General features: G+C 35.6%; 1 protein-coding gene across 1 annotated transcript; it reads right to left on the bottom strand.

Moving 5' to 3' along the window:
- Positions 1-1,122: 1,122 nt before the first annotated feature.
- UQCRFS1 (ubiquinol-cytochrome c reductase, Rieske iron-sulfur polypeptide 1) lies at positions 1,123-7,329 on the bottom strand. The gene is made up of 2 exons (XM_074293288.1): positions 7,033-7,329; positions 1,123-1,933 (listed from the first exon to the last, which is right to left on the bottom strand). Exons 1-2 carry the CDS (start codon positions 7,244-7,246, stop codon positions 1,323-1,325), a joined length of 825 nt encoding a protein of 274 aa, XP_074149389.1. The 5' UTR covers positions 7,247-7,329; the 3' UTR covers positions 1,123-1,322.
- Positions 7,330-12,383: the final 5,054 nt, after the last annotated feature.

Genomic DNA, 12,383 nt, shown 5'->3' with positions numbered 1-12,383 from the left:
TAAAAATTTGATTCTGGCAATTGTGTGGAAGATGAGTTGGAGAGACTAAATTTTAAGATCTGAATTAGGATGGTGACCTCATGGATCATAAAAAAGGTTAGTTATGTCGGAAGTAAATGGACCAAGACTTGGAGACTGACTTCATATGGGGGATGCAGAAATAAGAAATTTCAAGGACAACTATGGATTAATCTGATTGTTTGGGAAAATGGTGGTACAATAGAAACAAAGAGGGAAATAGTTCTTAGGCATGTTTAATTTGTATTATCTACAGGAAATCCAAGATGTCTAAATGGAAAACCGATAAAAGCCACATTTTCTCTCATTTAAAAATGTTGAAATATCACTAAACCAAAGTGGGGGGAAAGGCCCACATATGTAGATCCTTAAGATTAGACATGCATTTTTTTATAGTTAAGTTTCACAAAAGTGCTTTACTCACAATATGCTAGTGTAAAAAGTATTGGCCACATTTTATAGCTGGGGAGATTAAAGCTCAGATTATGATTATGTGTTATATCAAATCTATAGTACATGAATTTTATTTGTTCTTTGTTGTTCTTAGAAAGGTCTTTTCAAAAAAATAATTTAAGACTTGAATGAATTTAACTCACAATTTTTCTCTAGTGGGGAAAGAACTGGATCCATTTCCCAAGATTTGAAGGGCGACAACCATTCACAGGCCAAATCCCATCACTCACTTCCTAACCTATGATGGTTCCTCCCTCCTTACATTCCTCACTCCCAAAGAGGCATCATATTGATGCCAAACAAAGCCAGCACCTTATCACTTTGGCACTTTACAGCAATTAATCCACCAGCATCGGAGATTAAAAGGCTGCACCGACACAACTGGTTCTCTGATGGAAAAATTCACAATACTGTGGAAATAGGTAAAATGCCACTGTGGTCTACATTAACAGTCTTTCTGTTGCTTCTTCCTTACCTAAATTGCCACTGACTCCCTAATTCATGATAAGGATCAAAGAGTCCAGACATGCTACATAAATGTCAGCTTTCAATTTTTTTTCTAATGAATATACTCCTCTCATCTTCCTTTATGTAAATTAATTCAAAAGTTGTCAAAGACAAAATAAACACCTTACAAATAGACGACAGAACAATATTTAACAGTGGCTTTATTAAAAGCAAACACTTGAAAGTATTCACTCTTTAATTCAGATCAATAAGTTTCAATACATTATCAGAAATAGTTGAATCTCTCACATCAACCAATTTGAAATATGTTAGATTATCTCTCAAGAACTCTTCTGAAAACACATGAAAAATTTGTAGGGAAGCTATGACTTGAGATCAGTACTTTAACCAACGATGACTAGATCATCACTGGTGAATTCATATGCTGGAACCTCAAGGTTGAGTGGTGCAGGCCCTTTTCTGATTCTGCCAGATGCATCATAGTGTGACCCATGACAAGGACAGTAATAACCACCAAAATCACCTGCATTTGCAATGGGTACACAACCCAGATGGGTGCAGACACCTATCAGTATGACCCATTCAGGCTTCTTGACACGATCTAAATCATGCTGTGGGTCTCTCAACTGTGACACATCCACTGCAGCTTCTTGCTCTATTTCTTTCTGGGTTCTGTGACGTACAAACAGTGGTTTTCCTCTCCATTTAAAAGCCATATTCTTGCCTTCAGGAATATCTGACAGCTTGATTTCAATTTTCGACATGACCAACACATCAGCAGAAGCACTCATGCTGGAGACAAACTGGGAGACAATATTCTTAGCAGCATATGCAACACCTACAGTGGTAGTTGCAGTTATCAAATAGGAGAAGCCTTTTCTACTTTCACTGCTATCTTTTGAAGATCTTTTGCTATCTAACACATCTGCTCGGCGATAGGCAGAGAAGTCAGGAACTTTGATGTCTGTATGGGAATAACGAACAGAAGCAGGAGCTGCAAAATAAAAAAGAAAGTTATGAGAATATTAGATAAACTCTTGAAAAGTTGTGTCTGTGTACATATATATTAAACACACATAGGTCTGCCAATATTTAAAAGTAAAAAACAAATTCAAGCAAAGATTAAATATTTTAAAAACGACAATAATTTGTTAAAATAAAATATTTCAGATTTTAAAAATTCAATTTGTTAGCCACCAGCATCCATCCACTCATTAGCACTGAACTCATCAAATTGTGAAATCTATCAAGGTCAATCTATGTGTTTTCTGAGAGAGCACCTAAAACTAAGAATTTTTTAGATTTTTTTTTTCTTAAGAAAAGATTACCCTATGAATACAATTTTACAGGAAATTGAAGGTTTTTCTTTTTGTAAAGCATTCAGGGATAGCTTCTCCCTATAACATAGATCCATATTTTTAACATCAATATTCTCCCAATAATGTTGTATGGTAGCAAATTATGAAATACCTTGTAATCTTTATAGAAATGCAATTGAGGACCATCCAAAAAGTAAGTAAGAGGCTCTAGGTGAACATTAGCAGCTATAATAATTTATAAATAAGGAATTAAAAACAAAAAGCAATGTAAAGGATAGCAAAAAAATGTCAAAATTTGAGATATACCTATACTGTAGCTAGTGAAAAATAAAGGTGGATACCAAGAAAATGATGTTAAAATTCCCAAGTATATTGGATAGACTTATGAAGAATTTAAGAACCACAATGCACAAAATAGGCAAAGCATAATTAATTAGAATCCAGAGGAAGTAAGAGTATTTTAAGATGGAAATTAGTGCTACTTTAACTTCAACTATTATCAATGATGAATGAAATAGGAACAGCCTTATCAAAAACAGCCAACTTGTTAAGGTATATACACCTTTTAGTAATTAGTGAATGATTAAAAAGTATTTTAACAGAAATTCTTTATCTTAAAAACTACTCTGAAACAAATCTTGATGAAAAATTTATTGGTACCATTTTCAAATATGTTTAAGCAAAAATAAAGCTCTTGGCAGGTTCTCCAAAATAAATATAAAAATGTTATTTCACCTATTCGGTCACTTTTGTTTTCAGAAAAAAAATTTTTTTCCAAAGAAGATTGTTAGGTTATATCAAATTCTGGCTCTGACATTTACTATATATGACCTCAACAAGGCACCTAATCTCTCTGGGCCTGATCTATAAAAGGAGATCAAAACACCTGTAAGATTCCTTCCAACTCTAAAATCTATACCCTATGTTCTACTCATAAAACTTACTTCCTTTCCATCACAATGAAATCTCTATGCCAGAATTCATAAGTTCACACTATTTCCCAAGTAATCAAAACCACTATATTATATTTCAACTATTTTTCCTTTAGTTTCCAAGTGATAACAACATGCAAATCATAAAAAGTTATCTATAACGGGAAACTAGTGAAATTAGTGGGATCTATCTAAAAATAACTATGTATTTTTCCAGATGGAGACATGGTAAGCAAATTCCAGAATAAGAAAATGATCCTATGGCAAGCCTGGTATAGAGGACAGAATGCTGATTTTATAAGACCTATATTCAAATCTCCCCACCCCCTTTGACCATTGACAAGTTACTTAACCAGTTAGAAGTTTAGGCAGTTCTCAAAGATTATAATCTATAGAGGAGCTATAAAGTATACTAATAGAGGGAGTTTCCTTGACACCAATTTTTTATTGGAAATTACCCAGGCAAAATGAAATAAGTCCAAATCAAAAGGGAAAAAAAAATCATTTAAACAAATTATTTCTGCTAATAAAAAACAGGAATAAATAAAATTCCTGTAACAAAACAAAACAAAAACCTATCAGCACTTTGAAATGGACATTTCTGGATTAAAATTACTAAGTAATCAACTGACCTTGTTCATATATATATATAATAGCTAAAGAAAAGTGAATCTGGCATAAATTAGGCATTGACCAACATTTTACATTATATATCAAGATAAATAATACATGGATATAAGACTTAGATACAAAAGATGACATGAGAAGCAAATCAGAAGAGAAAGGACAAAATTACTTTTTCAATTTATGGATGGGGTATAAAGGAAAATGAAGCAAAGAATGAGACATTTTTGACTATATAAAATTAAAGTTTTTGCACAAACAAAAACCGTGCAGGTTTAATAACAGATGCAGCAAGTTTCTTTGAAAAATGTCTCATATTCAAAATATAAGGATCTGATTCAAATTTCTAAGAATATATTCTCCAAAAGCTACATATATAATCAAGGATATGAACAAGCAGGTTTCAAAAGAAGAAATTCATACTTTCAAAAACTGTATTGTAAAAATGTTAAAAGTGCTAATGATTTTTAAAAATGCAAGTCTGAGATTTCACTCACAAAAGAAAAAATGTAGGAGGCACTGGAAAAACAGGTACATTAATGCACTATTAGTGGAGCTGTGAACTAATCTTGCCCTTCAGTTAAACAATATGGCAGTAAGTTCCCAAAGTATATATGGTTCAGCTATCCTAGTTCTAGACCTGGACTTTGAAGAGAGTAGTAAAAAAAAAAAAAAAAAAAAAAAAAAAAAAAAAAAAACTAAATTAAGAAGATACTCATCTGTTGAAAAATGGCTAAACAAAATATGATAGATGGACAGTTTCAAAAGAAACTGGGAAGACTTCTATGAATAAATGTATGGTGAAGTAAGCAGAACTAATTTTTTAAACTATATTATAAAGAAAAACAATTCTGAAAGACTTTACAACTCTGATTAATAAAAAGACAAAGTGCTGGGCCTAGAGTGAGGAAGGCCTGAGTTCAAATCCAGCCTAAGAACTAGCTGTGTATTCCTGGACAAAACCCTGTTTCCTTGATTATTTCCATCCATAAAATAAACTGGTGAAAGAAATAACAAACTACTTCAGTATCTTTCCCAAGAAAATCTCCAAAGTGGGAAGGAGGAGGTGTCACATAGAATTAGACACAATTGAAAAACAACAATAAATATGATTTCAAAAGACTCAAGATAAAGTACACCGATCACCTCCTAACAATTCAGAGACGATGGACTTAAAATGAAGACCAAAAGATACATGTTTGGACTTGGTCACTGTGGGAATGTTTTGCTTATTTATTTGTTATGGTTATCTTTTTTAATTGTCCTTTTGGGAGAAGAAAAAATTTGTATTACATCAGAATTTTTTTTTTACTTGACTAAAAGGTATACTTATTTGAATTTAAAAAAACTTGGAAAAGAAACTTAACATAGTTCCTGCCCTCAAAATTCAATGGCTAAATTATTTCATCCTGACTCCAAGGTGCCAAGTTTATCATTTCTTGACTCAGTTTCAACTTAAGAAAATAAGCTATTACAGAAAGGCCAACAGGATGTAAAAGTCTTCAGAAAAAGAGAATGTACTTTTTGCTTCACCTATACCTAGTATTAGGGATAGAATATTAAAGTTAACATTTGAACTATCTTCCCTTAAATCAAGATTTTCACTCCTACCAGAATATACTTTTCAGTCCACAATTCTATCCAGGAATCAGTTTTCCAACATACCTTGGGGTGGAAAGAACACTAAAATTGAGATGATTCCTGGGCCCATATTTTTACAAAGTATGAATCACAGAAAAAAAAAAAAATCAAGATATTGCTTGAACCACAAAAATGTTATGATCAAAACAGGACAAAAATAAAACACTTTGTAAATTTTAAATTGCTATGGTATCACAACCTATCAAGTATATGCAACACTACAGATTGTATTTTGAAATTATAAAATATTATATTGCAAATTGGAGGCTTCAATGATAGAAGACATTGACTAACTCTTATTTTCCCATCACAAGTAAAAATATTTCCAACAAAGTACATAAAATACAAAAGTCCCCTTTAATGGTTAACTTTCACTTTTTTCCTTCTTTCTATCTTCATTTTCTATCTTTCTTCCCCCACATTTGGGAAACAGCAATCTGGTGTAAATATTTGATGCACCGAGTCATGTGACCTTCAACAAGTAATCTAACTTTTCTGAACTTCAGTAATCCTATCAGCAGAAAGCTGTCAACTAGCTCCAAGACTCACCTCCAACAAGGTCTCTTTGCTCTAGATCTCCTAATTGCCAAAGAGCAATTACCTCTCCGAGGTCCATACAAGTACCAGTTTCTTAAACTGTGGTCATGACCCCATAATAGAGTATCTGAACTGAATGTGGGGGTTGTGAAATTGATTGTCAGTAAATGTTTGATTTATATACCTATATATCCCAACATCACAAAAATTAGGAGCAGAAAAAACTTAGGAAATCCCCACCCAAGTGAGAATTAGAGGACCACACATGTTCTCTAATATCCCAACTGGGACCTTAAAAAAATCACCTTGGTAAGGAAGTCACTTTCCTGAACCAAACTTCCCTCCGGAAGTTGCAATTAACTCAAACTATGGGACACTAAATTAAAAATGGTAGTGAGTCATCTCCAATATAACTCTGCTACACACTAATATCACGAGCATGGTCAGCACTGTGCGGCATAGAAAGAACAGACTCAAAGACTTGGGTTCAAATTTTGCGAAGTTTCCTCCCATCCCAGTGTGACCTTGAGCAAATCATGCAACCTACATGGGCCTCAATTTCCTCAGTTATTAATAAAGGTCAGTATGGGATTACATTGTACCTAAGATCCCTTCTAGCTCTATAAATCTATGATGTCACTTCACTTTTTGGGATTTCAATTTCTTTATCTGCAAAAACAATATATCATCTTCATTATTACTACTCCCTATCTCTGGAGAAAAGCCAGCTACTCCAGAAAGTTCCAGGGTGGGGGTGGGGAGGGCACCTTTCCCCGAAGTCCCAGAATGGGAGGACTGACCAGGGTTCGAGGACAGGGCACAGCAGCTCTGCTGCAGCGAGGGGAGGTTTGCCCCTTCCCTCCCCCAGGGCCTTCGGCCTCCACTCGGCCGGGGCGCCCGGTGATTCCGGAAGTAGGGGTCCCAGACCTGGAAACAGCCCCGCAGCTCCCTCCCTCGGCCCACGGGAAGCCCTTCCCCGCTAGGCGCGGCCCCTTTGCTTTGCTTTCCCCGGTCTTTTCCCCTCCCCGCCCTCCACTCACAGAAAAGGCTGACTTTGGCAACAAGCTGCCGGCCGGCGGCCTGCCCGCTCAAGGACTCCTGGCACAGAAGGGGCCGCTTCAAGTCCAACGCGGGAGACTCCGGAGCGGGCACCACCGAGGCCTGCACCAGCGGCCGCAGAGGACCCACCACCGCGCGGGACGTGGCTGAAAGGACGGGGGCGAAAGGGCCCGAACGAGCGGCAACCGACAACATGGCGACGGCTCCTTTCACCCCCAAGCCGGTCACTAGGACGACCTTTCGCGAACTGCGCAGGCGCTAGGAAAGCGGTCGCGCGCATGGCGTCATCACGCCTACAGTATCGCGCAGCACGCCAGGTGTGCCTATTAAAAAACGTTGCGCAGCGGTGAATGTTGTAGAACTGTTTTCTGGACTGTTTTGTGGTTCTGCTAATTTCGTGCTGAAATAGAATAGCACTAATCCCATCCCCAAGTCTCGTAAAGCTACGTTTTGCGCGGCTGGCTCCAACTTGTTAACCATTCATTTAGTTGTCTGATAATTCATCTACTAGTGCTTATTAGTCTTCGGGACACATCAGAGTGAAATGTTAGAAGTTAGACTTGATCACGAGTGGGGCAGGGGCTGTCTCCAGGTGGCTTCTTTAACAAGGCCCTGCATCCGAAGAAGCTATTCGTTAAAGCAGCGGTAAAAAAAAATGGAAAAAAAAAAAAAAAAAAAAAAAAAGGCTTACTGCAGTTCCTAAGAGACTTCCCCAATGCTAGGGTCTTGGTAAAAGCTAAGGGGTCGAATGAAACAATTAGATGGAGAACATAAGCAAAAATGCAAAACTTCTTTCTAGGATTCCGGAGACATTAAATATGGACTCTTATGCTCAGTTTGCAATTATATCTTGCAAAAGTTTCTAGACAAGTGTACCAGCCCCAAATCTTTATGAATCTGTCCCATTTTTAGCTGCTCCACTTGGAAGACTGAAAAGTAATGTGTGGGGCAGCTGGGTGGCGCAGTGGTTAGAGCTCCTGCCCTGAAGTCAGGAGGACCCGAGTTCCAATCTTATCTCAGACGCTTAACACTTTCTAGCTGTGTGACCCTGGGCAAGTCACTTAACCTCAGCCTCAAGGGGACAAAAAAAAGGGATGTGTGACTTTGGCAAGTTCCTGACCTCTAACACAGATTTTTCCTTCCGTAAAACGAGGGGATAAACTAAATTATATTTTATAAAACAAAAATTATTTTTTTGTTTCTCTGAACTTGACAAATCCCAACAAACATAAATGATAAAGAACATGGAGCCTGACTGGAGGATTGCCCTTGAAATTGCCTTGTTTCCTGCTTATAAGTACATAATAAATTCAACACCTAGTTTCAAAGCTATTCTGTTTTGTTTATGTTTCCTATAACTCCTTCTGGTCTTTTCTGTGCATTCTTTTACATGCTTCAGTAATGGTATTTTTCCCCCCACACCAGTGAGGGAGGAGGGGATCACTTTCTTACACTCATCTCCTCCTCCTTTTCTCCCATCTCAAAATGGAAAGAAAAAAAAAAAAAATCCATAGTGAAACCAAACAAATGCACAGAATGTATATGTCTGAAACAGCATTTCTCATTTTGCTTCTCTGTGCTGTCACCTAATTACAAGGAATTCTACTTGAGTTTTCTTGAATCCTGGTTAGTCATGGCATTGGATAAAATCCAACATCCATTCCTACTAAAAACTTGAGAGTATAGGAATAAATGGACATTCCTTAAAATAATAAGGAGCATATATTTAAAACCTTCAGTAGAAGTATTTAGTTTTTCAAAGTTGCTTTGCTTCCATCATATAAATTTTAGTTCTGTTCAATTAGTGCCCCAATTCATATATATCACCTTAGGTTTCTCTGAAATCCGTCCTTGTCCACACTTCTTATATTGCATAATAATAGTCCATTGAGTTCATAAACATTATTTTTTGTCATTCCTTAATTGATGGGCAGGAACTTTATCTCTAGTACTAGTTCTAGTACTAAAAGAAAATGTATGTGTATATATACATATATATATATATATATATTTATATATATATATATTTACATATCGATATAGATATAGATATCATACTCTAACCACTTCAGTATCTTTGCCCAGAAAATCCTAGGGACTACTACAGTCCATGGGGTCACAAAGAGACTGAACAACAAAAATGTATGTGTATCTGTGTGTATAAATTCTCACTTGATCCATCCATCCCCTCTAGCCATCATCTTCTCTTTCTTTTTGTGGCTAACCTACTTGGGAAGACCTCCTGTGATCTGTCTCTACTTCCTTGCTTCCTACTTTCCTTAACTTCTTTAGTCTGGCTTCTGAATTCATGGTTCAACTGAACTACTCTGTCTTAAACTACCAATCATTTCAGTCATCAAATCCAATGACCTTTTCTCAATCCTCATCTTTCTTGATTTCTCTGCAGTCCTTGATGTTGCCAATCACCTCATTCTTCTTGATATTCTTTTCTCTCTACATTTTTGTGACATCTTAATTCTTTTCCTATCTCATTTCTCTTTTTCCATGTCTTTTGCTGGATCTTCATCCATATTTTTTTTTCACATTAAACGTGAATGTCTCCCAGAATTCTGTCTTGGAACCTCCTCTCACTCTATACTATTTCACTAGGTGAATGTCATGATTCACCAGTCTCATCATTGTCTCTCTGTGGATGATCTCACGATCTAATTAATTAATCTAATCAGATTTGCTGACCTCACATTTCCAACTACCTATTAGACATTTCAAACTGATTCCCAGTAGATATCTTAAACTTAGTTTGCCCAAAACTGAACTCCATCTTTTTCCCAAAACTTTCTTTTTTTCCAGATTTCTTTATCACTGCCAAGAGAACTACCACTCTCCCAGACCCTCATGCTTATAACCTAGATGTCTTCTTCAACTCCCCACTTTCTTTCACCTACTGTAGTTATCAATCTGTTGCCAGATCTTATAGATTTTACCTTTCTAATATGTTCGGTATATGGATTCAGAATCACTAGCTTAAGGAGAGTATTATGAGGAAGGACTAGGTTAACTATTGAATGAATGCAGGGAAATTTTAAGGACTGGAGAGTAGTTTATTAATTAGTCCATTAGAAAGTGATTAGAGTATTTAGGAATTTCTTTTGATGTTCACCTGGGGGAAAGTGGTAATGTTGAATCCCTTGAGGCCCAAGAACCACAACTTCCAGTAGGCAGGATCAGAAGAATATATAGCATGGCGGAGGCAGAAGGTTCTCCAGAAAGCTTAATGCCAGAGGTCTGAGGCCTAGATCTGGGAGTTTAACCACAGGACGTCTCCAGAAGACTGAGGAATGAAGCAGTGAGAGGTGGGGTGGTTAGATCCAGGCCTTCTCAGAAGTCTAGGCAGAGGTCACAAGTCAGCTGACCAGAAAGTCTTCCTGAAAGTCTCAGAAACCAAGAAGCCAGAAGGACTGAATAGGAAGACGGAAGACGTAGCAGCAAAAAACAAACTAGAAGCCATAGATGGAACCAACTTAGGTAGTAGTCTCATTTTTACGATATTGGCAGGTCCAAACGTACACAATTAATGTGTTTTCAATTATTTACGGCTGTCTTCATTTTTATAGAGTGTGTTGTAGTTGCATTTACATAATTCCTATATGTTTCTTAGTAGATGAATTCACATAAATTTTACATATAGTCTGTTTCTGCTTGCTGAGTTTTCTTGGTAATTTACAACAAAGTTAATGATTTCTGTGAGACTGTTTTATATTGTTTTAATTTGGTGAAGTTATTAATTAATTATGTCAATTATTTTAGTTGAATACGTTTTTTCTTTCCATGGCATTTTTGGGCATAGACCTAGAGGTAATGTAGCTAAGTTCAAAGAGTATTCATAAGTTAGTGATTTTTAGGGAAACGTTCCAAATTGCCTTTCAAAATGAGTGGACCAATTCACAGTTCCACCAACTGCTTTAGAACCTGTTTTCCTACAGCTCCTCCAATATTTGTCATTTTCCTCTTTTGTCATCTTTGCCAAGCTGATGGGTATGACATGGAATCTCAAAGTTGTTTAATTTGCATTTCTCTAATTATTACTAATTTAGAGCATTTTTTTCCTGTGATTGTTTCTAGCTTAGATTTCTTCCTTAGAAAATTGCTTGTTAATATCACTTGGCCATCTAGCTATACCAGACCTAAACATATATTATAAAGTGGCAGTCATCACAACCATATGAAGAAAATAATCTGAAAAGACATTTCAGGGAGCAGGGAATTAAAGGAATAGGTTAGGTTCACAAGACATAAGAGTCAATAATTATATATTAATCTAATGTCTGATAAACCCAAAGACTCAGGCTTATGAGACAAGAAGTCACTATTTGACAAAAATTGCTAAGAAAACTGGAAAATAATGTGTCTGAAACTAGGCATTGACCAACAGCTAAACACCCTATAGCAAGATAAGATCAAAATGGATTCATGAGATAATCTTTCTTTCAGATCTATGGAGAAGAAAGAAACATATGGCCAAAGAAGAACTAGAAAACATTATGAGATGCAAAATGGATAATTTGGATTACAAATTAAAAAGTTGTTACATAATCAAAATCAATGCAGCCAAGATTAGAAGGGAAGTAGAAAGCTGGAAAAAAAAATTTCAGTCAATGTTTCTGATAAAGGCTGTCTAAAATATATAGAGAAAATTGATTCAAATTAATATTACTACAAGCCACTCCCCTATTAATAAATGGTCAAAGTATATGAACAGGTGATTTTCAGAAGACATTAAAGTCATTTCTAGTTATTTGAAAAAATAAAATTTGCTACATGATATGAAAAAGAGATTAAAAAAAATAAAATTGTGTCAAAAATGGAAAAAAACAAGAGTAAGAAATTATGAAAGAAATAAATCCTTATAAAATATTCATTTCTGAATTTCCAGAAGAAAATATAATTTCTTCCTTGGGTTTTCTTATTTATGCTATAATTTTTTACATCTCAGTGACATATAGATTTGGAGCTTCTCTTGTTTTTGTTCCTTCGGATGAATTTTGTTATTTTTTTCCCTATTATTCTTAGATGAATACTCACCAAAATAGAAAGCACTCAGATTAACAAAAAAAAAAAATTGACTATTTAAAAAATCCAATATCAGAAAAAGATATCAACAAGTCACAAGTTAAGTCCCAAAGGAAAAACTCTAGGAATAGATGGATTTAGAAATAAATTATATCAAACATTCAAAGACCAATTAACTATAATGTTAAATGAGCTATTCATAAGATGAAGAACCTTCACATACCTTCACAATCTCTGTGATGCAAATATTTTATCTAATCTTGATACTTAAATCAGAGAGAAACAAAGCAGACAAAATTAT

Source organism: Sminthopsis crassicaudata, chromosome 2 (genome assembly GCF_048593235.1).
Source record: "Sminthopsis crassicaudata isolate SCR6 chromosome 2, ASM4859323v1, whole genome shotgun sequence".
Taxonomy (NCBI): domain Eukaryota; kingdom Metazoa; phylum Chordata; class Mammalia; order Dasyuromorphia; family Dasyuridae; genus Sminthopsis; species Sminthopsis crassicaudata.
This window is presented reverse-complemented; position numbering and strand designations above follow the sequence as displayed.

Excerpts from the sequence above, each read along its gene's own strand:
- UQCRFS1 (XM_074293288.1), bottom strand. The coding sequence starts at position 7,246 with ATGTTGTCGGTTGCCGCTCGTTCGGGCCCTTTCGCCCCCGTCCTTTCA. Across the intron at positions 1,934-7,032 it reads TGCCAAAGTCAGCCTTTTCT|CTCCTGCTTCTGTTCGTTAT; the intron begins GTGAGTGGAGGG and ends TTTATTTTGCAG.